Raw genomic sequence first — 27,856 nt, 5'->3', positions numbered from 1 at the left:
CTTCTAAATGTCACATAACATCTTTGGACTTCAATTTCCTTAGCACGGTAGAATAAAAATACATTTTTTTTCTTTTTTTAATAGAATCAACTAGATTCAAAATATTGTGTTAAAGTGTACAGTACAGTGATTCAGTAATTTTTTTTCTGATTCTATCCCATTATGGTTATTACAAAATATTGAATATAATCCCCTGTGTGGTACAGTAAAACCTTGTTGCTTATCTATTTCACACATAGCACTTTGTTAATGCCATGCTTCTGGTTTATCCCTCCCTCTCTCCCTCTCCTCTTTGGTAATCATAAGTTTATTTTCTATGTCTGTCAGTCTACTTCTCTTTTATTAATAAATTAATTTGTGCTGTTTTCTAGATTCCACATATAAGTGATACTGTATGATATTTGTCTTTCTCTGTCTGACTTAATATGATAATCTCTAGGTCTATCCACGTTGCTTCAAATGGTAACATTTCATTCTTTCCTATGACTGAGTAATATCCCATGATGTATGTTTGCATACATACACATATTATGTCTTCTTAAGCTAATCATCTGATGATGGGCACTTGGAACTAGTGCTGCTGTGCCCATTGGGATGCATATATCTTTTCTAATTAGAGTTTTCATTTTTCTCTTGATACATACACCGGAGTGAGATTTACATATATACAATTTACCTATTTTTAGTTTTTAAAAGAACCTCCATACTGTTTTCCATAGTGGTTGCACCAATTTACATTCCCATCAACAGTGTAGGAAGGTTCCCTTTTCTCCACACCTTCTCCAGAAGTTATTATTTGTAAACATTTTGATGATAATCTTTCTGTCATAATAAGGTATCATCACATACCAGTGTGAGGTGATATTTCATTGTGGTTTTGATCTGCATTTCTCTAATAATCAGTGATGTTGAGCACCTTTTAATGTGCCTATTGGCCATCTGTATGTTTGCTTTGGGAAAATGTCTCTCTAGATCTTCTGCTTAGTTTTTATTGGATTGTTGGTTTTATTCAATATTGAGTTTTAAAATTAAAATGCTTTTGTGACTAAAAATTATATAGTATGAAAGTGCCTATTTCAGTACTTATTATAAAGTTAGATTCAAAATGATTTTTGGATTGAATAAAATCCAATTCTATAAAATATTTTAGGCTATTAATAAGGGAAATAGAGTTTAATCAAGAAAATTAATGGACTTTTTAAATACAGGAGGTCAGAGCACACCACATTAATCAAAGGCAAAGAACATTATCTATCAAGGTTCTTACTTTTGCTGACATTAATATTAAAAAAACCCAAGGAATTACTTGTACTTATGCACAAGAGACATAATAAAAAGCTTTCGTTAAAACATAATAGAAGGTCATAACAGGCATTTATGTTACATTTATTGCTCTATGTTCAGAGTTCTTATCTTCTCTAAGCATTGTTAAACCAAAGTGTCAAAATAATATGCTACCTGAATTAAAGAGCTATTTTTTATGAAATAAACATTTTTTTTTTCATTAAGAACTACTGTCTGCACTGCCTGGGAAAAGGATTATGAGGGATACAGATATATAAGAAGGGTAAAATGAGTCATGCTCATGAAAAAAATAGCATGGCTTTTCAAGTTGATTTATAGACTCAATGTAATCCTAATTAAAATCCCAGTTAGTTATTTTGTGGATATTGACAATCTGCTTCTAAAGTTTATATGGAGAGGCAAAAAAAAAAAAAAAACACAAAAAACTCTCAGAATTGCCCCAGGATAGCCAACACAATCTTGAAGGAGAAGAACAAAGTTGGAGGACTGATACTACTCAATTTCAAGACCTACTGTGTAATCAAGACAGTATGATATTGGACAAAGTATAAACAAATAGATCTGTGGAAGAGAATAGGGATCCCAGAGATAGACCCCATAAATATAACCAACTGATACTAGACAAAAGAGCAAGAGCAATACAAGGGAGAAAAGGTAATATTTTCAACTAATGGGGCTAGAACAACTGGACATGCACATGCAAAATAAATTAATAAATAAATCTAGAGAGAGAATTTATAACCATCATAAAAATGAACTGAAAACAGATCACAGACCTAAATATAAAATGCAAAGCAATAAAACTAAAAGATAAGCATAAGAGAAAACCTAAATAACTTTGGATATGACAATGCCTTTTTAGATACAACACAAAGACATGATCTATGAAAAAAATTAAAAATAAGCAGAACTTAAGTAAAATTTAAAACGTCTGAAAAGACAATATCAAGAGAGCAAGCCATATACTGGAAGAAAATATTTACAAAAGACATATCTGATAAAGGACTATTATCCAAATAATATAATAAAGAACACTTAAAACTCAACACTAAGGAAAAAATTCAAATAAAATGGATCAAAAGCCCTAACACAAACCTCACCAAAGAAGATATATAAATAGCAAATAAACATATGAGAAGAGATTCCACAGCATATATTATCTGTGAAATACAAATTAAAACAATGATGATATACCACTGTGCATCTATTAGAATACCCAAAATCCATTAACACTAACAACATCAAAGCTGACCCAACATTTAGGGAAAAGGGCATGGTCATTCTTCAATTCCTCTTTCATTCTTTCTCACTGCCCACAATGTCACAGCTGAAAAAGGGGGAAAGAATTTGTTTTGTTGGTTATTTTGTGTTTTTTCTTTCTGTTAACTCATCTCCCTAGTTAACACTAACTGGCATCAATGCCAATGTGTGTAGGTATTCACGTTTGATCCTTTCACAGTTATTAGGTGGGTTCTTTGTGGGGTCTCTGTGGACCTCTGACCTAGATATCTATTTTACAGATTATTTCGTGTCTCATCTAGATTATTTGCAAGGGCACATTCAGGATATCTCTAGCCTAACTAGTTTTCACAACGCTCACTTATCCTATGGAAAATGTCCCGCTCTTTACTATTCTGATCTGTAGTGGCACAGACAGACTCACCACTGCTGACAATTAAGGCTACCTCCAAAAGTCTCTACCTAAAGAATTCTCTAAATTGGATTCTCTGGGTATTTATATGTGTCCCCTAATCCAAAGAGCATATATTAACCTTTCTCTAGACAAATTTCCAATCATGTCCCAAAGAGAATAACTACAGGGCTCTATTCATTAGCATTAAGCTACATAGTGAGAGGTCAATCATCCACTTTTTGCAGCTATTTACAACTGCTCTGAGTGGAATTCTTGAAAGACTCCTTACTTAGCTTTGGAAGAATATAAATATAAAGGACATTCTCTATCCCATTAATATCTTCAAATTCTTAATTGCCTCATATAATCTAATGGGGAAACTGTGGATGAAATTCATAAAAGTCATATTATATACTAGTAAATTATGTAAGGTGTTATCTGAAAAATATGTATTATCTTTATAATGTGGTGGTACAATAATGGGTGTACATTAGTGAAGGTACACTAATATTACTTTGAGGTTTTTTTTTTTTCTTAAACTTTACAAAATTGTATTAGTTTTGCCAAATATTACTTTGAGTTTTAAACTTGAAATTTCACCTAAACTTCTGCAATCAAGAAAATCTGCATTCTACAGTTTATTTTTAAACTGTAAAATAAATTTATGTTTATGAATAAGAACATCAAGGATTAGATTTAATGATTGAAACCATAATGTAGACAAAAAATGGATACTTTATGATACAGTTAACTTGAATACAATTACAAAATATACATTCTGTACTCCTGGTGTTAATTTCCAACTCCTTCACACTGAGAACAAACACAAACATATCCAAGTATAGTTAAGGGAACTGCCTCAATCCAGGTCTTTATCTTCTTTGGTAGCTACTATTTTGTACTCTAAATCATCACACAATGCACTCTACTTCCTCAAAAGATTTGCTTCCACTTAGTAACCAGAGAATGATAGTACTAATGAAAAATTATCACATCTAATTATTCTTGAATCAAGCTGTCTCTGCATCAAACATAAATTACGTTGTTTTTCTCTAGTGCACCTAATATATTCCATATTCAATTAAAAAAAGAAAAAAAGACAACCCACTGTCAATTTGTCTGGCTTTCTTATTACCCTGGTCTGAGAATGGTATTTCTTTCTTATGTGACTCTTTTCCTCCAAAATATTTACTACAGATCTTCTCAGCACTGTATCTTTCCATATTGTCTGAGTTTGAGGCAAGGTCTTAGTCAATTTATGCTGCTATAAGAAAGATACCATAAAAAAAAAAAAAAGAAAGAAAGATACCATAGACTGAGTGGTTCATAAACAACAGAAATTTAATTCTCAAATTTCTAGAGGCTGGCTGAGACTTCTAAGATCTAGGCACCAGCACATTCAGTGCCTGGTGAGAGGCTGCTTCTTGCCTCACAGATTGTTATCTTCTCGTTGTGCACACGTGGCAGAAAGGGAAGGGTGTGCTCCAGTGTCTCTTTTATAATGGCACTAATCCCATTCAGGAGAGCTCTACCTCATGACCTAAAATCTTACTATAGGCCCTCCACATCCAAATACCATCAAAATGAGGGGTTAGGATTTCAATATATGAATTTTAGGATGACACAAACTTTCAGTCTATGGAAGATGTCTTTCACTCTGATTTTTGGTAGGAAAATAGTTTCCATTTGGGGGCTTCCCAGGTGGCACTAGTGGTAAAGAATCCTGCAGGAGATGAAGGAGACACAGGTTCAATCCCTGGGTTGGGAAGATCCCCTGGAGGAGGAAATGAAACTTCAGTGTTCTTGCCAGGAGAATTCTATGGACAGAGGAATCTGGTGGGCTACAGTCCATGGGGTTGCAAAGAACTGGACACACCTGAGCATCCTAGCACACACATAGATCCCATTTAGACCTTACTTGAAAACATCTCATCTCTGGAGAAATTATTTCCTGTCACTCTTTAAGAATTTCATTTCAATATCTCCTCCTTAAATGGATCATTTTTCTTCATCCATCTGAGTTTTCCTAACTCGTAAAGCCACGCTTATTATTTTAACTACTCCAGAGCTTTATAATATAATTCAGTTTGTAAGATATAAAAGCATGTGGAGTCTGTGGTTGATTGCATAAATTTGAATAATCTGCCACCCTTTCCTACAGATACGTTCTTTTTTTTTTATTATTATTATTTTCTTTTAATTTTATTTTATTTTTAAACCTGAAACACTGTATTAGTTTTGCCAAACATCAAAATGAATCCAGATACATTCTTTTGCAATAAGACTTTGAAGCTCTCTTCATTAAAAGGTGGTACCCATTTCTCTAATCCTTGAATCTGGCTAGGCTTGTTACTAGTTTTGGACATTAGAATTCTGCAAAAATGATGTTGTGCCAGATCTGAGTCTAGGAACCATAAGCTATGCATACAACCGCATTCTTTCTTAAGAACCTTCTGTACAGGTTAATCTGTTTTGTGATGAGACATGATAGTCCAGTCAGCTCCACAGGCCCAGATGACAGCAAGACAATTAGAAGGTAAACGAGATCATCTTACACCCATGAGCCCAGCAGTAGTCTGGCAGTTGACTACTGAAAAATGATTAAAATTTGATGAGACCAGAAGAGCCCAGATTAGGAAAAAGCTCAAACTGCCAAATCATAGAATCTTGAGCAAAATAAATCATTGCTTATTTTAAGATACTAATTTTTGGTATGTGCTGTGCTGTGCTTAGCTGCTCAGTTGTGTCCAACTCTTAGCAACCCCATGGACTGCAGCCCACCAGGCTCCTCTATCCATGGGGATTCTCCAGGCAAGAATACTGGAGTGGGTTGCCATGCCTACCTCCAGGGGATTTTCCCAACCCAGCAATCAAATCCAGGTCTCCTGTATTGCAGGCAGATTCTTTACTGACTAAGCCACCAGGGAAGCTCCAACAATATTCAAATAACCCATAGGAAGGCAGGAAAATTAAAACAAAGAAAGCAAAATGGTAACAACTAAAAAATATATAAAATAAAATGGAACAAATAGAGAAATCAGAAATAGACCTACAGAAATATACATAACTGATTTTTTTTACAAAGGTACAAGTGCAATTCAATAGAAGAACAGTAGCCTTTTCAGTGAATGATGCTAGAACAATTAGATATCTACAGTAGGAAAAAAGAAAAAAGTCCTACATGTTTTACTATAATTAATTTAAAATGAATCATGGGATTAAATGTAAAAGGTATAATTATACAACATTTTTTTAATCACAGAAAGTCCTTGGAATCTGAGGTTATGAAAGGAATTATTAGACTTGACACCAAAAGTACAAATCATAAAAGAAAAAACTATCAACTGGATTCATCAAAATTATCATCTTTTGTTCCAAGAAATAATAAGCTTAGAGGATGAAAAGACAAATAACAATAGGAGAAATATTTGCAAAAATGTTACCACTGAAAGAGATTGGGTAAAGGGCACACGAGACCTCTCTGAATTATTTCTCACAGTTGGATGCCATCTACAATTAGCTCAAGAGAAAAGCTGCAATATTTTAAAAGTCATAGAAGTATTAGAAATTGCAATCTAGATATATAATAAGGAAAACTCTATATAACAGGAATATCCATTGTTATGGCAACCAGTTGATTTTGTGGCTCCTTTTAAGACCCCCATGCTCACTGTATTTGAACCTGTTTCATAGAAAGAGCTCAATCAACTAAAGCTGTCCTTCTCAAACTCCTGCTAACTATATGCTCTGCCACCTCTGTCCTCTTTGTTTGCATGAGTTGCTGAAGATAATTAGAAACTTCAATGGCCTCTGTGAGAAAGCTAATACCGCCCCAAACTAGTTCCTCCAAGAACATTCCCTTCCTGTTTGCTTCCACTCCTCCTTCTTTTGTTGATCAACTTTTATCTTCCCTTCATCTCTGAATCTGTAGATTTGTCCCCTGGTCTGGGATGTGCTTCAGGAGCCCAGAGGAAAGAAGAGGGGTAGAATTAGGGAAGACTTCAGAGAAGTAGGATTTGATCTGCCTTTTGAAGAAAGGAAACCTGTGAGAAGTGCCTGAACCAACATGGAGAGTCAATCTTATTGGAGAAGAGAATTTGTATAAGAAGGTAGATTAATTAAATTTCTTCTTCCTGTCCCTGTGTCTCTTTTATATATGAAGCCTCATCTTTTGTCATATCTTTTCTTTGTACATCAAACTCCCTCATATATTTCTCTCATCTTCCCACCCCCTTCCCCTCTGACAACCACCTGTTTGCTCTTTTCCTCTTTGTATATTCTTGCCTCTTTTGTTGTAGATTCAGTTCAGTTCAGTCACTCAGTCATGTCTGACTCTTTGCGACCCCAAGAATCGCAGCACACCAGGCCTCCCTGTCCATCACCAACTCCCGAAGTTCACTCAAACTCACATCCATCAAGTCAGTGATGCCATCCAGCCATCTCATCCTCTGTCGTCCCCTTCTCCTCCTGCCCCCAATCCCTCCCAGCATCAGAGTCTTTTCCCATGAGTCAACTCTTCACATGAGGTGGCCAAAGTATTGGAGTTTCAGCTTTAGCATCACTCCTTCCAAAGAAATCCAGGGTTGATCTCCTTCAGAATGGACTGGGTGGATCTCCTTGCAGTCCAAGGGAATCTCAAGAGTCTTCTCCAACACCACAGTTCAAAAGCATCAATTCTTCGGCACTCAGCCTTCTTCACAGTCCAACTCTCTCATCCATACATGACCACAGGAAAAACCATAGCCTTGACTAGACAGACCTTTGTTGGCAAAATAATGTCTTTTGAATATGCTATCTAGGTTGGTCATAACTTTTCTTCTAAGGAGTAAGCATCTTTTAATTTCATGGCTGCAGTCACCATCTGAAGTGATTTTGGAGCCCCAAAAAATAAAGTCTGACACTGTTTCCACTGTTTTCCCATCTATTTCCCATGAAGTGATGGGACCAGATGCCATGATCTTCATTTTCTGAATGTTGAGTTTTAAGCCAACTTTTTCACTCTCCTCTTTCACTTTCATCAAGAGGCTTTTGAGTTCCTCTTCACTTTCTGCCATAAGAGTGGTGTCATCTGCATATCTGAGGTTATTGATATTTCTCCCAGCAATCTTGATTCCAGCATGTGCTTCTTCCAACCCAATGTTTCTCATGATGTACTCTGCATATGAGTTAAATAAGCAGGGTGACAATATACAGCCTTGACGTACTCCTTTTCCTATTTGGAACCAGTCTGTTGTTCCATGTGCAGTTCTAACTGTTGCTTCCTGACCTGCATACAAATTTCTCAAGAGGCAGGTCAGGTGGTCTGGAATTCCCATCTCTTTCAGAATTTTCCACAGTTTATTGTGATCCACACAGTCAAAGGCTTTGGCATAGTCAATGAAGCAGAAATAGACGTTGTTGTAGATTACTTGACCATATAAATGTAGGTTCATTCTTGGGCTTTCTATTCTGTTGCATTGATCTATGTTTCTGCTTTTGTGTCAGTACCATGCTATTTTTTTGTTATTACTTTAGTTTCGAAGTAAAATTTGAAATCAGGGAGCATGATAATTACATCTTTGTTCTTTCTGAAGATTGTTTTGGCTATTTGGGGTCTTTTGTGTTCCTATACAAATTTTAGAATTATTTGTTATAGTTCTATAGGAAATGTCATTAGTTTTGATAGAGATTGTACTGAATCTGTAGATTGCCTTGGGTAATCTTAACAAGATAATTTTTCCAATCCATGAGCATGGTATATATCTTTCCATTTGGTTGTGTCATCTTCAATTTCTTTCATCATTGTCTTATAGTTTTCTGAGTACAAGTCTTTTACCTTCTGAGTCAGATATACTTCTAGGTATTTATTGTAAGAGCTTAGATATGTGATATATTACAGTCTTTAATTTCTCTGCTTATGATATAATCAATTGTTCACTCCTATTGATAAAGTCATTTTTGTAATTGTCCTCTCTTAAAACAAAAGTAAATACTGTATAGGCTCATAGGGAACATATTTTTTCAATAATATATTCAGCAAGTGCAATGTGAATCGAGTTATCACAGCAAGAGGAAATACATCTGTAAACACCAGAGTAAATAATTATTATTTATGAAGAATTACCAAGTAATTCATGAAATTTCCCTTTAAATTTACAAAAATCAGAGTATTTAACTTTCACTAAGAAAGTTAAATAAGACGCAAAATGTAAAATAAAAATATCCTGAACCCAACCAGTTAGGAGGCAGTTCAATTTAATAAAGAAGTATGTGTTTTTAGAGAAAATAATTAAACAGGTTTTCCCCTTTAAGTTCTTACACAAATTATTTAACTGCTGACCTCCAGTTTTCTAATCTACAACATGGGGATAACTTCTTCATATGGGTTTAGGGAAGAATAAAAAATAGGTGCACAAAGTTGCTAGTACATAGTAATTGCCCAATAAATAAATTTCCTTTTCCCTAAAATGCCCTAAAGTTATGTTGCATATTTAACCTAATTCAACAAATATTTATTTGACCATGAGTATCTGTAAAGCAATGTATTCAATGTTTTTCATATTATAAGGACTAAACTGCTATAAATCATGCCTTTAAGATTTTTTCCATTGAGATAAAGATGGCACATTTATATTTCTGTGATTTCATATAAAAGTTCAAACAAGTTCTAGAAGTTGATTCATTCTGCCATTTCAGCCTTTTTATAGCTTCCAGTCTTGTATTATAGAGATGAGAAAAACAAACAACATTTCTCAGACTCCGCTTCAGTGACAGTTACGGTACAGCAGATGCTGAGTTTCTTCCAGTAAGACACACACCGCCACCGTTTGGATGCAAACGTTACCAAGCTGAAGTAATTAGTATTTGCTGATAGTCATGACTGGACAAGGAAATGGCAACCCACTCCAGGACTCTTGCCTGGAAAATTCCATGGATGGAGTAGGCTACAGTCCATGGGGTCGCAAAGAGTCAGATCACAGTAAGGCTCTTTAGATACTGAAGGATATCTAGTGTATCTGGGATGACTTAAGTTGAGTCCTAGAATCTACTTATCCTATTATAGATGAGGTTGGAAGTGACTGCAGCCACAGTCGAGTATTGTGCTTCACTTCTCTAGTTCCAGTGCTTATTTTTCTTGGCCCATTTTAGGATTCTAAACGTAAGCTATTTAACATCCTTTAATATGAGATCTAGTGTTGTCTGTCATCCACAGGTTAGAAGCCTGACAAATACAAAAACGGTATGTTTTATTGTTCCTTGCCTTTACTTAAAGCTTTTAGGTAATTACACATGTGCTATGGACATTCAGAGGAAGCCAATATGAATTACTGTGCAATCCCACGTTCCCTTGTTTTCTAGATTCAGTATATTCGCCATGATATGGATGTGGAGAGACTAAATTAGGCACAAAGGTACAATTGCCAAACAATATTCAGTGGTAAAAAGCAGAAAATGGTCCTATGGAACATTTTCAGAGTACGAGCAGGAAGTGAATATTATCACTGGAAGAGCTTTGAAATACACTCTTCTCAATGCTCTGAGATTCAGAACCAGGGTTATGACTGAGAAATTCAAAGATAAACAGAAAGAAATGTAAAGGAAGTAGAAAAGCATACCCAAACCTGATTTCAAACATTAGCTCCACCACACTTACTATCTGGTCATCCTTAGGAAACATAGCTTGCCTTTCTGGACCTCAGTTTCATCATCTTCAAAACTAAGATAACGATGATGGTAATAAGGCCTATCTTTGATTAAATGTAATAATACCTATAAAGTATTTTTTACAAAGGCTGCCAAGTTTTATCATCTCATTAATATTATGGTTATGACCACAAATTTTTAATAACTATTGCTATTCAAGGTACACAGGTATAAAAACTGAAATTATTTTCCATCACAGGTTCTTTTTTTTTACTGTAAATTGTTGTGTTTATTTGTTATTTTTACGTGCTTTATTTATTTATTCATTTATTTTAATTGGAAGCTAATTACTTTATAGTTTTTGTGGTTGCTTTTGCCATACATTGACATGAATCGGTCATGGGTGTACATGTGAACCCCTGTCCCAAACCCCCCAACCACCTTCCTGCCCATCCCCTCTGGGTCATCCCAGTGCACCAGCCCTGAGCACCGTGTCTCATGCATCGAACCTGGATTGATATCTGTTTCACATATGATAATATACATGTTTCAATGCCATTCTCTCAAATCATCCCACCCTCACCTTCTCTGACAGAGTCCAAAAGTCTGTTCTTTACATCTGTGTCTCTTTTGCTGTCTCATATATAGGGTCATCATTACCATCTTTCTAAATTCCATATATATGCATTAATATACTCTATTGGTGTTTTTCTTTCTGACTTACTTCACTCTGTATAATAGGCTCCAGTTTCATCCACCTCATTAGAACTGATTCAAATGTATTCTTTTTAAAGTTGAGTAATACTCCATTGTGTATATGTACCACAGCTTTCTTATCCATTCATCTGCTGATGGACATCTAGGTTGCTTCCATGTCCTAGCTATTGCAAAGTGCTGCAATGAACACTGGGGTACATGTGTGTCTTTCAATTCTGGTTTCCTCAGTGTCTATGCCCAGCAGTGGGATTTCTGGGTCATATGGCAGTTCTCGGAGAAGGCAATGGCACCCCACTCAGTACTCTTGCCTGGAAAATCCCATGGATGGAGAAGCCTGGTGGGCTGCAGTCCATGGGGTCGCGAAGAGTCGGACACGACTGAGCAACTTCACTTTCACGCATTGGAGAAGGAAATGGCAACCCACTCCAGTGTTCTTGCCTGGAGAATCCCAGGGACGGGGGAGCCTGGTGGGCTGCCGTCTCTGGGGTCACACAGAGTCGGACACGACTGAAGCGACTTAGCAGCAGCAGCATGGCAGTTCTATTTCGGGTTTTTAAGGAATCTCCACACTGTTCTCCATAGTGGCTGTACTAGTTTGCATTCCCATCAACAGTGTAAGAGGGTTCCCTTTTCTCCACACCCTCCCCAGCATTTATTGTTTGTAGGCTTTTTGATGGCAGCCATTCTGACCAGCGTGAGATGGTACCTTATTGTGGTTTTGATTTGCATTTCTCTGATAATGAGTGATATTGACCATCTTTTCATGTGTTTGTTAGCCATCTGGATGCCTTCTTTGGAGAAATGTCTGTTTGGTTCTTTGGCACATTTTTTGAGTGGGCCGTTTATTTTTCTGGTATTGAGCTGCATGAGCTGCTTGTATATTTTTGAGATTGTCAGTTGCTTTGTTTGCTATGATTTTCTCCCATTCTGAAGGCTGTCTTTTCATCTTGCTTATAGTTTCCTTCATTGTGCAAAAGCTTTTAATTAGGTCCCATTTGTTTATTTTTGCTTTTATTTCTATTACTCTGGGAAGTGGGTCATAGAGGATCTTGGTGTGATTTATGTCAGAGAGTGTTTTGCCTATGTTTTCCTCTACGAGTTTTATAGTTTCTGGTCCTATATTTAGAGCTTTACTCCATTTTGAGTTTATTTTTGTGTATGGTGTTAGAAAGTGTTCTAGTCTCATTCTTTTACAGGTGGTTGACCTTTCCCAGCACCACTTGTTAAACAGATTGTTTTTTCTCCATTGTATATTCTTGCCTCCTTTGTCAAAGATAAGGTGTCCATAGGTGCATGGATTTATCTCTGGGCTTTCTATTTTGTTTCACTGATCTATATGTCTGTTTTTGTTCCAGTGCCATACTGTCTTGATGACTGTAGCTTTGTAGTATAGCCTGAAGTCAGGCAGGTTGATTTCTCCAGTTCCATTCTTCTTTCTCACGATTGCTTTGTCTATTCGAGGTTTTTTTGTGTTTCCATACAAATTGTGAAATTATTTATTCTAGTTCTGTGCAAAATACTGTTGGTAGCTGGACGGAGATTGCACTGAATCTATAGGTTGCTTTGGGAGGTATACTCATTTTCACTATATTGATTCTTCAGATCCATGAACACGGTATATTTCTCCATCTATTTGTGTCATCTTTGATTTCTTTCATCAGTGTTTTATAGTTTTCTATATATAGGTTTTCTGTTTCTTTAGGTAAATTTATTCCTAAGTATTTTATTTTTTCATTGCAATGGTGAATGGGATTGTTTCCTTAATTTCTCTTTCTGTTTTTTTCATTATTACTGTATAGGAATGCAAAGGATTTCTGTGTATTAATTTTATATCCTGAAACTTTACTATATTCTTTAATTATCTCTAGTAATTTTCTGGTGGTGTCTTTAGGGTTTTCTGTGTAGAGGATCATGTCATCTTCAAACTCCAAGAAGAGTTTTACTTCTTCTTTTCCAATCTGGATTCCTTTTATTTATTTTTCTTCTCTGATTGCTGTGGCTAAAACTTCCAAACCTATGTTGAATAGTATGGTAAGATTGTGCAGCCTTGTCTTGTTCCTGACTTTAGAGGAAATGCTTTCAATTATTTGCCATTGAGGATGATGTTTGCTGTGGGTTTATTATATATGGCTTTTATTGTGTTGAGGTATGTTCCTTCTATGCCTGCTTTCTGGAGAGTTTTTGTTATAAATGGGTGTTGAATTTTATCAAAGGCTTTCTCTGCATCTATTGAGATAATCATAAACCAACTTTTCTATTTACTAGTTGTGTGCTTTGTGGCAAGTTAATTTCTGTGGTTCAATTGCCTGTAAAATGGGAATAATGATAATACCAATATGAAGTCTACAGTGAGAAAACACAAATAAAAATACCAGCACACAGTTCCAACTCAACAGCATTAACTATTAAGATCATTTCATGATCTTCTGTACAACAGAGATATACATTATCTCCTCAGTTGTCTTAATTTGTGTAGTGGATATTATTTTCCTTGTTTACTAATTACCAGAAACAGACTTTCAGCAAGTATAAATTCTTTGCACTAGGTCACTCAGCAGTAAGAGGGAGTATACAATTTAAATCCAGGTCTCTATATCCTCTTTGCACTCTAACCCAATGCAAATAATTATAATACTTTTAGATGAGATAAATATAGACCTGATTTTCTGCCTAGAAATCAAAGTTAATAGGCTCAACCTAAAATATTTTAAAAATCTAACTTTTTATGAATTATTCATGCCCAAGAGTCTAATCACACCATCTTTACCTCACATTTTCCCTAGAAATCTCATTTAATCTTTATTACAGCTCTTTGAGTTGGGTGCAGTTGGTATTATTTTACAGATTACATAACACAGTTTTATAAGGGATTATCTACGATCACATAGCAGGCAATGATGGAGTAAGGATATGCATGTTTGCAAAGCTAACATTCTTTCCAATCCACAGTGATGCTTCAAGAGAGAAGATGATAACTTATATACAGAGAATGGTGTAACAGAAGGCTCTCAAAGTGGGATGGGCTTCCCAGGTGGCGCTAGTGGTAAAAAACCTGCCTGCCAATGCAGGAGACATAAGAGATGTGGTTTCGACCCCTGGGTCGGGAAGATACCCTGGAGGAGGTAATGGAAACCCACTCCAGTATTCTCGCCTGGAGAATCCCATGGACAGAGGAACCTGGCGGGCTGCAGTCCACAGGGTCACAAGGAGTCAGGCATGACTGAAGCAACAGACAGCACATGGAGGTGGGAAACCAACAAAGAGTCTACAATGTGAAAACTCGGTTTGGCAATAAGCCAGAAACCCAGAGTTTTAAAAGATTAACTTCCTTGTACAACAGAAACCCAGACAACATGGTAAAGCAATTATGCTCCAATTAAAAAAAAACAAAGTAGCACTCGTACAGAAACAAGTTCTTAATAAGTCAGCAGACTTTTCAATGTGATAGAGATTCCTGAGACTTCCCCTTGCCTAAAGCCAAAACTGTCCCTAGAAACTTGGAAAAATTTTTAAAAGGGTTGTAGATAATGGTTCAAAATGTTGTGGGAGTGTAGAGAGGCAAACTGTTGTATCAGAGCATCTGCAGGTCATTTGTGCCTCACAGCTTTTTCCAATTCTGTTATTCCAATTGTTTTATTATTCCTGATTCCCCAGGGATTGGGGAAGTGCCTGTAATATACCCATCACTACATCAAGTGGTGCTAAGGAGACATACATAGAATAAAAACAGAAGACATTCGTAGAATAAAATAGAGCCTCTGTTCCATGGAATGATTAAACCCAATGTGAGAAAAAGACTACACATATGAAATGATCAGACATGAAAAATATAGTTAAGGTACAAAATTTTATACAACAGATTATAAGCCTCTGGGGAACCAGATCAACAACCAACCAGATTGTTCTATAACTGCTGGACACGTTGAAAGGTTTTAAACAAATGATTGAGAAAATCATATTAATATTTCAAATAATTAAAACCAAATTTAATTAAAAAGTTATGTAGCTTGTTTTAAAGTTGAGTTCATGTATATCATATATGAAACAAGTTGCCAGTCCAGGTTCGATGCACCATACTGGATGCTTGGGGCTGGTGCACTGGGACGACCCAGAGGGATGGTATGGGGAGGAAGGAGGGAGGAGGGTTCAGGATGGGGAACACATGTATGCCTGTGGCGGATTCATTTCGATATTTGGCAAAACTAATACAATATCGTAAAGTTTAAAAATAAAATAAAATTTTGAAAAATGTTGAGTTCAAATATTATGATGACATTTTTGGCTTTGATGTGAACTGCCATTTTAAGACAGAAAAGGAACATAAATCTTTGAAATAAAATTCAATATTTCTCATTATTATTACTATTAAGTTTTCACTGTTCACTTATTTTCTTTGCAGTCACGAGGGTAAGCTGCTTCAGTCCTGTCCAACTCTTTGTGACGCCATGGACTGGAGCCTGCCAGGCTCCTCTGTCCATGGGATTCTCCAGGCAAGAATACTGAAGTGGGTTGTCATGCCCTCCTCCAGGGGATCTTCCTGACCCAGGGATCAAACCCACATCTCATGTCTCTTGCATTGGCAGGCAGGTTTTAAAAATGATGCTATTAATTAGTTTTCAAAACACTTTCATACATTAACTTAATGCTTTTTCACTAAAACCCTGAACTTGGGTAAGATACCCAACCTTGAGAGTCCCTTGGGCTACAAGGAGATCCAACCAGTCCATCCTAAAGGAAATCAGTCTTGAATATTCATTGGAAGGACTGATGCTGAAGCTGAAACTTCAATACTTCGGCCACCTGATGAGAAGAACTGACTCATCGGAAAAGACCCTGATGCTGGGAAAGATTGAAGGTAGGAGGAGAAGGGTATGACATAGGATGAGATGGTTGGATGGCATCACTGACTCAATGGACATGAGTGTTGGTGATGGACAGGGAAGCCTGGCATGCAGCAGTCCATGGGGTCTCAAAGAGTTGGACATGACTGAGCAACTGAACTGAGTGATCCAACCCCTCAGGATTAGGTTGCCTATCATACTCTGAACAAAAGGGGTTAACAATAAAAGGCAGACATTACTGTGGATATTAACTATGTCATACAGAATAAAGTTCTCATCTCTCACATGGTAAGTAATTAGTAAACAATAGCTGACTCTAAATCTGAATTCTCAGTACTCCATTGTTGGAGCTGAGGCTTTAATTGGCTCAGTCTCCTGACTTCTTTTCCAGAACCCCTTTCTCTACAGCACACTTGTCTGACAGTCATATACCAAAAAAGAACTGCTCCTCAAACAGCTGCTCAGTGTAAGTCGGGATGCCCCAGTGCAAGTATAAAGAAGGAACAGGCAAAAAATGCTTAAAAAGTCTTTTCTGATTTTCAGACTCAGGTGGGATATTCAATTATTTTACTTTGCATTTATTTGATTCCTAAGATAGTTGGTCACTTTTCAAAAATTTACTCATCATTTGTACTTCCTATTTGGGGGATTACTGGGGTTAGCTTTTCAGTTGTGAAAGAAGCACCATAATTTAATAACAGTACTAAACAGAAGTGCTTCAAGGAATGTCATAAAAATAGATTCATGAAAGATGCTTGGGATTTGAACATGCACAGAAGACAGTGCAAAATATATTTTTATTTTTCCTTTCCTGTTCTTTGCTTTCATCATATCTGACTTGCATAGTTTCCTTATTTCCACTTCTCTTTTTTTCCACAGGTAACTAGCCTGTCTTCTATTTGTAGGCTAATATTTTTTGGACTTTATTAAGATGCATTGTAATTGCAGTCTCCTTAATTGCTGCCTAATTGGTTCCTTCCTCCCCTTGGTGTATTTTTCATGCATTATTAAATTCCAACTGGCTTTCCAGAACTCATTTCGCATTCCTTCCAGACAGCTCTTCCAAAGTGAAGCTGTGTGTCTCTTCGTCTCTTGGTCAGCCAGGAAAGAGCACTGGGGGAATTGAGAGGATCACTGGAAACTGCATGCTTCCTGCTATAACAATGACAGCAAGAGTACCTAGCATCCCAGTCCCTCACTGCCATTCACGAGTACTCTAACCAGTAGCAGCTCAGTCAGTCAGTTTCTTAAAGCAGGTGCAATTATTCCCATTCATCAAAAGAGGCATCTAAGGATTAAGGAGGTTAAATATCTTTCCCAGAGTCAAAAAGCTGTTTGGGGACTCACACCTATGTCTCCAAAGTCCTGTACTCATCCCACCATCACTAGCTGCTTGTGTACAAAACCAAGTGGCAGGTCTATACCCAACAAACCTCATCAGTTCCTCTACATATTGCTCAATAACTATTTTTCTTTTCTATGAAGTCTTTCAACAGGGAAAATGGATCATAGAAAGATGAAGTTATCTGAAGTCAGAAGGTCTGATATTTAGTCTAACCAGCTGCAAAAGCTACTAAACACAGTTGATCTTCAGTTCCCCCATCTGTAAAGCTAATTCTTAGATTTATTATGTCTCCAATGTGTGTGAGTTATATTTATAAAAACAGTATTGCTATCTGACTTATAAGGCTCAGTGCTAATCTGGGTTTTATTAATCTCCAAGTATCTTAAAATAGAGTGCCAGCAGACTCTTTAAAGACTTAATGCCTTAAGTGTTTCAGCCGGAACTGCCATCTTCCAGTTAATACGCCAAAATGACCCACACAAAGGGAAAGAGGAAGGACACTCCCTACATGTTCCCTAGGCCTTTTAGAAAACATGGAGTTGTTCATTTGGCCACATACATGCAAATCTACAAGAAGGGTGATATTGTAGATATCAAGGGAATGGGTACTGTTCAAAAAGGAATGCCCCATAAATGGTACCATGGCAAAACTGGGAGAGTCGACAATGTCACCCAGCATGCTGTTGGCATCATTGTAAACACACAAGTTAAGGGCAAGATTCTTGCCAAAAGAACTAATGTGCATATGGAGCATATTAAGCACTCTAAGAGCCAAGATAGCTTCCTGAAATGTGTGAAGGAAAATGATCAGAAAAAGAAGGAAGCCAAAGAGAAAGGGACTTGGGTTCAGCTGAAGCGCCAGCCTGCTCCACCCAGAGAAGCACACTTCGTGAAGACCAATGGAAAGGAACCCGAACTGTTGGAGCTAATTTCCTATGAATTCATAGCCTGATAGGTGTAAAAATAAAGACCTGGATTGTACAAATGTTTCTCTTAATTGAGCAGAGGTGTTGTGTCCAAATTCAGTCGGTGATGTCTTTTCAAATTTAGTGTTTTTTCTTCCTGAAAGATGTAAGATAGTTTGCTGTTCAGTATGCTCCATTTTTTAATAAACTGCCAGATATTATTTATAAAAAAAAAGACAATACCTGAAATATTGTCCGAAAAAAATGATAGAATTAATAAACTAATAAGATTCTCAAGCCAGCCAATAAACAATCAAGATCCATTCTGGAACTCTGGGGAATTTCAAATTCTAAGGCCACTTATTGTTTGTTGTACTCATATATATAGGGGGTTGCCAGGTGGCCCAATGGTAAAGAATCTGCATTCCAATGCAGGAGACCCAGTTCAATCCCAGTAGGGAAGATCCCCTGGAGAAATAAATACTCCAGTATTCTTGCCTGAGAAATCCCAAGGACAGAAGAGCCTGGCAAGTTACAGTCCATGGGGTCACAAAAGAGTTTGACATGACTTAGTGACTAAACAACAATTCATATATACATTAGCATATATTACATGAATAAGTCCAAAATGCCATTAAACTCTTGTAGTTCATAATTAACAATAGAATTTTGAAACTACTTCAGTTCTCCGTGTTCGTTGGAAGGACTGATGTTGAAGCTGAAACTCCAATACTTTGGCCACCTGATGAGAAGAGCTGACTCATTTGAAAAGACCCTGATGCTGGGGAAAATAGAAGGCAGGAAGAGAAGGGAACAATAGAGGATGAGATGGTTAGATGGCATCACCAATTCAATGGACATGAGTTTGGGTAAACTCCGAGAGTTGGTGATGGACAGCGAAGCCTGGCATGCTGCAGTCCATGGGGTCACAAAGAGTCAGACACGACTGAGCGACTGAACTGAACTGAAGACTAATTATTTGGCTCAGGCTTTGTGAGTGTGATCTATGCTGTATAACATTTCCTTCACATATTGGTTTTAATCCTCACTGATAATCTTTGCATAAAATTGCTCTTTCCCATTGGGGATTTCAAATGGCAACTTTCTCAATTATTTATTAGCAATAGTTCTAGAAATTAGAATATTTTCTCCTCACTTTTCATTGCTCCATATTCCATTGGAAATAGTTTTTACTACAATTAGTTAGGGACCTGCCTTAGCTAGGGCTGATACACAGGAATCACTTGTACCACTTACATAATGGTCTTTCCTAGTCTCCCAGCTCAAAGAGTAGTACTTATGCTGAAAAGTGAAAACAACAGTCAAAGTAACTTCACTGTATCATAAAATCATAACTCCTAGTCCTTTCTCTCTGTCTTTACTCATGCTGGAACCCCTTCTACTGCTTTCTTTCTGTCCCCAGGTGTTATAAGATCTTGTCAAAATGTGAATATGTTCCCTCAGAGTGGGGAGTAAGGTAATCTGATATGATTATCAATGATTAGTATTTTATCATTCATTGGCAAGTAAATAGCAAGGCTTAGTCGGTCAAAGTATACAAAATGTTTAAGTTTTGACCAGAAGGAGAGAGACCATTCTGAATAACTGAAATTATAGTCAGGGTAATCACTGCAATAATAACTGTAAGATAACATTTACAAACTATGTCTATGTTCCAGATTCTGGTATAAGCACGTTACAGACTTTAATTTATTGGGTTGGCCAAAAATTTTGTTCCGTTAGTGAACACGTTGTTCAATAAAGCTCTTGGTAAAAATGAATAATGTGTCTTTTATTTCTACTTAAAACCTAATGAACTTTGGGGTCAACTCAATATTTAATCACAAAGACTCTGTGAAGTAAGTTTGATTATAATCCACAATGAAGGATGAAGACAGAGGTCCTATAACAAGTGGTAGAATTGGAAAGACACAGACAATGGGGAGCTCTGAGCATTCAGCCACAGTCTAGGAACCTGTTACTTAATCATCTAATAAAAGAAGGAAACTGGGGGCAGTAAAGATGAAAGTAACTTCTCTTTCAGCTAAATTTAACTTTTTGCCTATTTAACAAAGCTGCCACCAAAGCCTAGACTGTTAGCTAAAAGAAGAATGGACAATTTGTCCCTTCGAGAGACCTCCTATAAACTGAGGTTCAGGGAGGGCACATTACTTGTCACTGAGAGCTGGATCAGTGCCAGATCCAGGACCAGAACCCAGCTACAGTGAGTCCCCAGGCTTTGCACTTTGTACTTTCTACATTCTTGTACCCACTTTCCCAACTTTCAACATGCAATTTCCCTGTCACACTTCTGCAGTTCTTCTAATTAAGATTTATAATTCCAATGACCAGTGTAGTATGGTAGGAAGAACAAGTCATTTAAGGCTAAGCAGACTTGTATAAGTCTAAGCAGATTTATATCATAAGGCTAAGCAGACTCATGGAGTGGAGAACAGCATAGCAATCCACTCCAGTATTCTTGCCTGGAGAATCCCAAGGACAGAGGGGCCTTGTGGGCTATGGTCTATGGGGCTGCAAAGAGTCAGACATGACTGAAGCAACTTAGCACACACAGACTCATATTTGTATGCCAGACGCACAACCTCTTTGGATGTCCCTTTTCTCATCCAGACATAAAGAGTTCCATCAGATTGTTATGAGATTTTAAGGTATCTATATGGCTAGCATCTAGCTGGAACTCAATTAATGCTTTTTAACTTACCCTTCAAATCTCAAGTTTTTCAATGAAATGAAAATTTTAACAACATATCCTCCAGATAATTCCTAAAATGAGAAAGAGACAGACCTGAGGCATGATACTTATTCTCTCCTGATCCCCGCTTAATATCTCTTGCATCTGGGAAGACGTATGTTCCTGTCATTACCTGTATCTTATTATCCAGACTCATCTTTCGAAACGTTTTGGTGTTTATCTACCAGGAGAATTCCTTAACGCATGATACATTAATTGATGTCAAGTCTGCCATCCTGGTTTTGATTTCTAAATTGCTCCTTTATTTTCTTTGGAAGAGTTTAAGAACAGTAACAAAAAGTATTCTTCCTCAATTCGATTTTGTCATGAAATAAAGTTCCATGCAAAATTCTAATTTGCTGAGAAAGATGATTTGACTTAAGGAACAAACTAGCTTCCTTTCTGCCCAGTGCTTAGATCTGAAGCAGTCCCCCAACCCTGTGCCAGGCAGTCATGACAGGTACCACATCACAAGTCACTTGTGAACCAGTTCATCACTCTCATTCCACTCACTTCAGCCGGTTCTCCTTCTCCAGGTTTTGGGTCTGTTCGTTCTCCTTACACTCAGCACAATCTCCCCAACTACATGTGACCTTGCCTTCCTCTTGCCCACGTTTCACGTTCTGCCTTGAATGGCGATGTAGACAATTTTAGTGCCTTTGCTTGGGACACTTCAACTGAAGCAGGAAAAATAATGCATTTATGTAAAATTCAACGTAGATGAACTGAATTTCTCGGAGGTCATTGCCTAGTTGAAGACCCCAGTTATATTTCATTTATGCTCCCCTCTCAATTTGGAATGCCCTTCCTTCCTTGTTATTTACCTCACCAAATCTATTCATCACTGAAGATTAGGATGAATCATATCTTCTACAAAACCTTCCCCAAATTTCCCTACTCCCACAGACTGTATTAGGTAACCCACCTTTATACTTCATTAACATGTTGTTCATAATTATAATATGGAATGTAATATAATTCATTGTAATTATGCTTTCATATAATTAACATAATAGTCATCACATTTCTTACACTCGACTGTGAACTCATTCAGGATAGAGACACCTATCTTTTATTCTTTTATCACTTTATTCTTTTTCACACCGTTCCATTTCTACCACATTACCCAGCACAAAGCAAATACTCAATTTACCAACTTGACTCAACTCTGATGAAAGAAAGGTTCATATGGAGAACTGGGACAGCAGGAAGGAGGTCCACAAACACACCAAATGGAAACAGAGATTTCCAAACTCCGCAAAAATCTTACTTGATTGCAAAGTAAAACTTAAGAGAATGCTGGACATGTCTCATTTTCTTCATCTGTAAAATTGTTCTAGTGATGAATACCTTATACCCATGTTAATGAGATTAAGTAAAACATAAGAAAGTAGAGTACGTGGCACAGAGTAGGTGCTCTGTGGTAGAAAATATTTGCAAACTGTTGTGCAAGCTAGAATTTCTCCTATAATTTGTATTAAAACAGAAAAAATAGAAAACAAAAGTTGATATCTTTAAGATATATAAAAGTTTTATGAGGCTATTTTATTTCCCTTTTACAGCTCTACTGGGCTATAACTGATATACCACATTATATAAGTTTAAGATGTACATGATGATTTGATACATGGATATATTGCAAAATGATTAACACACTACAGTTACTTAACACCTCCATTACTTTGCATAGTTACTGCACACGTGTGTGTGTGTGTGTGTTGAAAACATTAAAGATCTACTCTCTTTTTACAGTTGAACAATATTCTGTTGTGTGTATGTATGTGTATACCACATTTTCCATATTCCTTCATTCATCAATGGACACTGAGGTTGTTTTTAACTTTTGACTATTGTGAATAATGCTGCAAAGAACATGGGTGTGCAGCTATCTCTTCAAGATCCTGATTTCACATCCTTTGGATATTCACCCAGAAGTGGAATTGCTAGATTATATGGTAGCTCTGTTTTTAGCTTTTGAGAAACCCTCATACTGTTTGAAAGTTGATATTTCTTGATCACAAATTTGTTTAACATATTTTGATCACCTATTTTGTAATCAACCATTTCTACGGGTGAAACTATGACACAAATCACATGATCTACTCTGTATCTCCTCTATGAACTCCTATCCTGAGCTCCAGAATCACTCATTTATTTCCTTCCAGATATCTAAAGGTAACTTAAGCCATGACCAAGAGGGAATATATCATTTTCTCTAAACTATTTCCTACTCTAGTATTCCTCTCAGTAGTAACATCAATAAATCACCGAGATCCAGACTCTTCTCATATATATCCTTTGTGTCCAATTATCCCTCAGATCTTACCTTTTTAATATTCATTAATTCCAACAAATAATTAAATTCTTGTGCAAAGAACTATATTAGGCATTAAGTCTACAGTCATTGTCAAAATAAATAAATCTTACTCTAACAGATTTTACCTTCTGGAATCTTGATAGGTGAATAAATGCATGCATATATATATACATATATGCATATATACTGTCAGGGGATGAATGGCAATGAAGAAAAATAAGGTTAAAGGATGGAGAAAATTGGAGAAAGTTGCTGTTTGAGCAAAGTGGCCAAAGAATGGCTCTCTGCTAAAACAACATTTAAGTGCTGTGTACTATTAGCACTGGGGTCTGACTCTCTGTGACCCCATGGACTATAGCCGGCCAGGCTCCTCTGTTCTTGGGGATTCTCCAGGCAAGATTCTCCAGGTAAAGAATACTGGAGTGGGTTTCCATGCCCTCCTCCAGTGGATCTTTCCAACCCAGATCAAACCCAAGTCACCTGCATTACAGGCAGATAGATTCTTTGCCATCTGAGCCAACCAAGGAAGCCCAAGAATACCAGAGTTGATCCCCTTCTCCAGGGGATCTTCCTGACCTAGGAATCAAACTGGGGTCTCCTGCATTGCGGGTGGATTCTTATCAGCTGAGCTCCAGGGAAGCCCTAACACTTGATAGGGACCTAAATGAATTGAGAAGGAAAGCCAGCATGGCTAGAACAAGTGGGTTAAAGGGAAATGGCACTCAATGAAATCAGAGGGGTGATGGTGACTAGATTATGGGAGCTTTATGGACCACGGTCAAGACTTAGAAACTTTTGTGACATTGCCGGCATCAAGTATCCTGAGCTGACTTAAATTGTAGAAGAATCTCTCCTGTTCTAACCTCTTTTTTGAGGCTAACTTCTATATCAAATATCCAACCTGAGAGTGAGCATCTTCACTTGAATATCTAATAGTAATAATACACTTAACTCTTGATTTCCTATACTCCAAACTGTTTTCTTCTTCATTATTCTCTATTTCGTGCAAAAGCATATGGTTAATCAACACTAAACCCAGAAATAATCCTGAATCCCTATATTCTTCTCCCCCCCAACCCCAGTATCAGCAAATCATGTTAATGCCACCTCCAGGATGAATCACAAATCTGAATATCTCTACTGCTTTCCTAGGTTTAAAGTCACCACACAAGAAGAATTATCTTTATAAAATGTATATTGGATCACGTCATGCCCTTGCTTAAAACTGGTAAGGTTTGTTGTTGAACTTAAAACCAAACTTCTCTTTGACTAACCAGGTCCTATATGACTCAATTTCAAAAAGCCCCTTTCAAATAAGGTGCTGCTATAACAAGTACTTAACAATTTGGTAGTGGTTTGGGGCTTCCTGGGTGGCTCAGATGGTGAAGAAGCCACTGACAGTGCAGAAGACCTGGGTTCGATCCCTGGGTTGGGAAGATCCCCTGGAGGAGGGCATGGCAACCCACTCCAGTATTCTTGCCTGGAGAATCCCCATGAACAGAGGAGCCTGGCCTGCAATAGTCCATGGGGTAGCAAAGAGTCAGACATGACTGAGCGGCTAAATGCAGCACATGTTTGGAATTGAGCAATGGGCAAATGGTGGAAAAATTTGGAGGAGCAAAACAGAATAAATCTAGATTGCTCTGAATAGATTGTTGGTAGAAACACAGATTTAAAAGACTATGGCAATGAGGCTCAGAAGAAATGAGGATAGACCATAAGCCTGTTGAGTCTTAGAGAATAACAAAATAGCCATAAACAGATTGTTCATAGAAATATGAACTCTATTCCTAGGGACTTGCTAGGGACTCGCTAGGGACTCAGATATTGCTAGGGACTCAGAAAGAAATTAGGGACATGTTATTAGAAATTGGAGGAAAATGATCCTTTTTATCAACTGGCAAAAAAAACCAACCTCAGTATTTCCTACAGTTATGTGGAAAGCAGAACTTATAAGCATATGTGCTGATTCTGAGTTTCAGAGCATTGAGAAGAGAGTACTTCAAAGCTCTTCCAGTGATAATATTCACTTCCCGCTTGTACTCTGAATATGTTCCACAGGACCACTTTCTGCTTTTTACCACTGACTATTGTTTGGCAGCTGTACCTTGGTCCCTAATTTAGACTCTCCACATTCCATATCATAGAGAATGTACTGAATCTAGAAACAAGGGAACATGGAACTGCACAGTAATTCATATTGGCTTCCTCTGAATGTCCATGCTGCTGCTGCTGCTAAGTCACTTCAGTCGTGTCTGACTCTGTGCGACCCCATGGCAGCCCACCAGGCTCCGCCGTCCCTGGGATTCTCCAGGCAAGAACACTGGAGTGGGCTGCCATTTCCTTCTCCAATGCATGAAAGTGAAAAGTGAAAGTGAAGTCGCTCAGTCGTGCCCGACTCTTAGCGACCCCATGGACTGCAGCCTATCAGGCTCCTCCATCCATGGGATTTTCCAGGCAAGAGTACTGGAGTGGGGTGCCATTGCCTTCTCGGCTGAATGTCCATAGCACATGTATAATTACTTAAGAGCTTTAACTAAAGGCTTAAGAAATAGTAAAACACACCATTTTTGTATTTGTCAGACTTCTTACCTGTGGATAACAGACAACACTAGATCTCATATTAAAGATGCTAAATAGCTTACAGAATCCTAAAATGGGTTGAACAAGGAACACACTTTGATATATAGCTGATGAGGTTTCACAGCAAATTGGTGACCATGCAGCAGCAAGTTGCAGCCTGGTTTCCTCTCCCACCCAATGTAAAATGTGAAGTGAAAGATATAAACTGAGAGAAAGAGTGCTGAGCAAAAAGGAACCAGCTCCAGGTGACCTGAAAAATTCTCAGCCTATCCAGATTTCAAAAGATGCCAAAATTAGTAGATTCATTGTCAGGCAAACATGCTCTGGTGAGAAAATCAAGGTTGTGTCTGGATATTTTGCTAGTTTGGTGGTTTGGAATCCTCCAAGGCCAGAGTATTCGATTACACAGAGGGCCCTTTAAAGAAATTAAGCATGTGACTCATGGATCTCCTCAGCATCTAATGAGCAGCTATGAAAAAACATAAGACTATTCAGGAAATACTTATGGAGGAGCCTCTTGTCTAATGAAATAAATCCCTGAGGCATACATGAGAGACCTACAAGGCTTTTGAGAGTAGTCTACCAGCAGAAATAGTGCCATCTTAGACTAAAAGGACAGAGAAGAATGAAATGAAAAAAGTTGTTAGATTCTCTACAAACATAAAACAAGCTGATGAAACTACTCAAGTGCAAACATTTACTATCTTTTGTGAAAAAAGGATTAGAGGGCAGAGCCAGCAGCCCAGAAGACAAAACTGCCAAGTCCAGAGAATAGAGCTGTGGGCCAAGAGTTTACAGCAGGAACAGGAAGCGAATACCAAGTCAAGAACTGAAATTATATGCATTCATTTGTCTGGTATCAGATTCCTTTTTCTCTTAGAAAGTAAGTTCCATGAGAATCAAAGATCTTGCATGTTTTATTCATTGTTATATCTCCAGGATCTAGAACAATGTTTAATATATTGTATAATTATAAATATTTGTCAAATAAATGAATTATATATTAACAAGATGCATATTAATCATGTAACTATGGAAAAGGGAAACAAGCTAAATTTCCATGCAATTCCCAGATCTAATACTAAGCATATTTCTTCATCTTTATAAAGTATAGCACAATGTGCCACTAATATAGGAATACATATGAAACTAAATAATTTAAGAGAAATAAGTCATGTGCAGGTGTTAATATCTAATTATAAAAAAGTACTGGGCAGGAGGAAAGGGGGACGACAGAGGATGAGATGGCTGGATGGCATCACCGACTCGATGGACGTGAGTCTGAGTGAACTCCGGGAGTTGGTGATGGACAGGGAGGCCTGGCGTGCTGCGATTCATGGGGTCGCAAAGAGTCAGACACGACTGAGCGACTGAACTGACTGACTGACTGACAAGTGTATCTGTGATATACTTTACAGTGATTTGGACACACTAGTGTGTCACAACACCAAATTTTAGTGAGATCTAAATTTCACTTCTGAGATGATGTCAAAAGTCGTGGGCTTTCTGTAGTCATTAACTATCCTTGAACCAACTATCTCAACAATAAGAAAAAGGTTTTTGATAGAACTCTGCTTTTGCTCAAAAATCCCGATGTCATTTACTGTTGAGCTGTGGCCTTCCTTGAGGATTTTATCAGAGGAAGGTTTAAAGGTTGGTGTGTCCCATTATAAAAGAACCCAGAGATAATCTGGAAGTTGGATCATTTTAAAACTCTTTATAACTTCCACACAATGCAATGAAACTGGGTTCTCCTAAACCCAATTTGATTTTCCAAATCCAGTAGTTCCCTCTGTGGAGCATTGTTGAAATCTGCTGCTACAGTTTTGTTTACT

The 27,856-nt window shown here is 37.4% G+C and overlaps 1 protein-coding gene across 1 annotated transcript; it reads left to right on the top strand.

The window, feature by feature from the left end:
• The first annotated feature begins 17,918 nt into the window (after nucleotides 1–17,918).
• Nucleotides 17,919–18,555, top strand: LOC102390826 (60S ribosomal protein L21-like). Its single transcript, XM_044943440.2, has one exon. It carries the CDS (start codon nucleotides 17,934–17,936, stop codon nucleotides 18,414–18,416), a length of 483 nt encoding a protein of 160 aa, XP_044799375.2. The 5' UTR covers nucleotides 17,919–17,933; the 3' UTR covers nucleotides 18,417–18,555.
• The last annotated feature ends 9,301 nt before the right edge of the window (nucleotides 18,556–27,856 follow it).

The sequence above is a fragment of the Bubalus bubalis genome, chromosome 5 (assembly GCF_019923935.1).
Source record: "Bubalus bubalis isolate 160015118507 breed Murrah chromosome 5, NDDB_SH_1, whole genome shotgun sequence".
In the NCBI taxonomy this organism is placed as follows: domain Eukaryota; kingdom Metazoa; phylum Chordata; class Mammalia; order Artiodactyla; family Bovidae; genus Bubalus; species Bubalus bubalis.
Note: the sequence above shows the minus strand (reverse complement) of the source record. Positions and strands in the feature narration are given on the sequence as shown.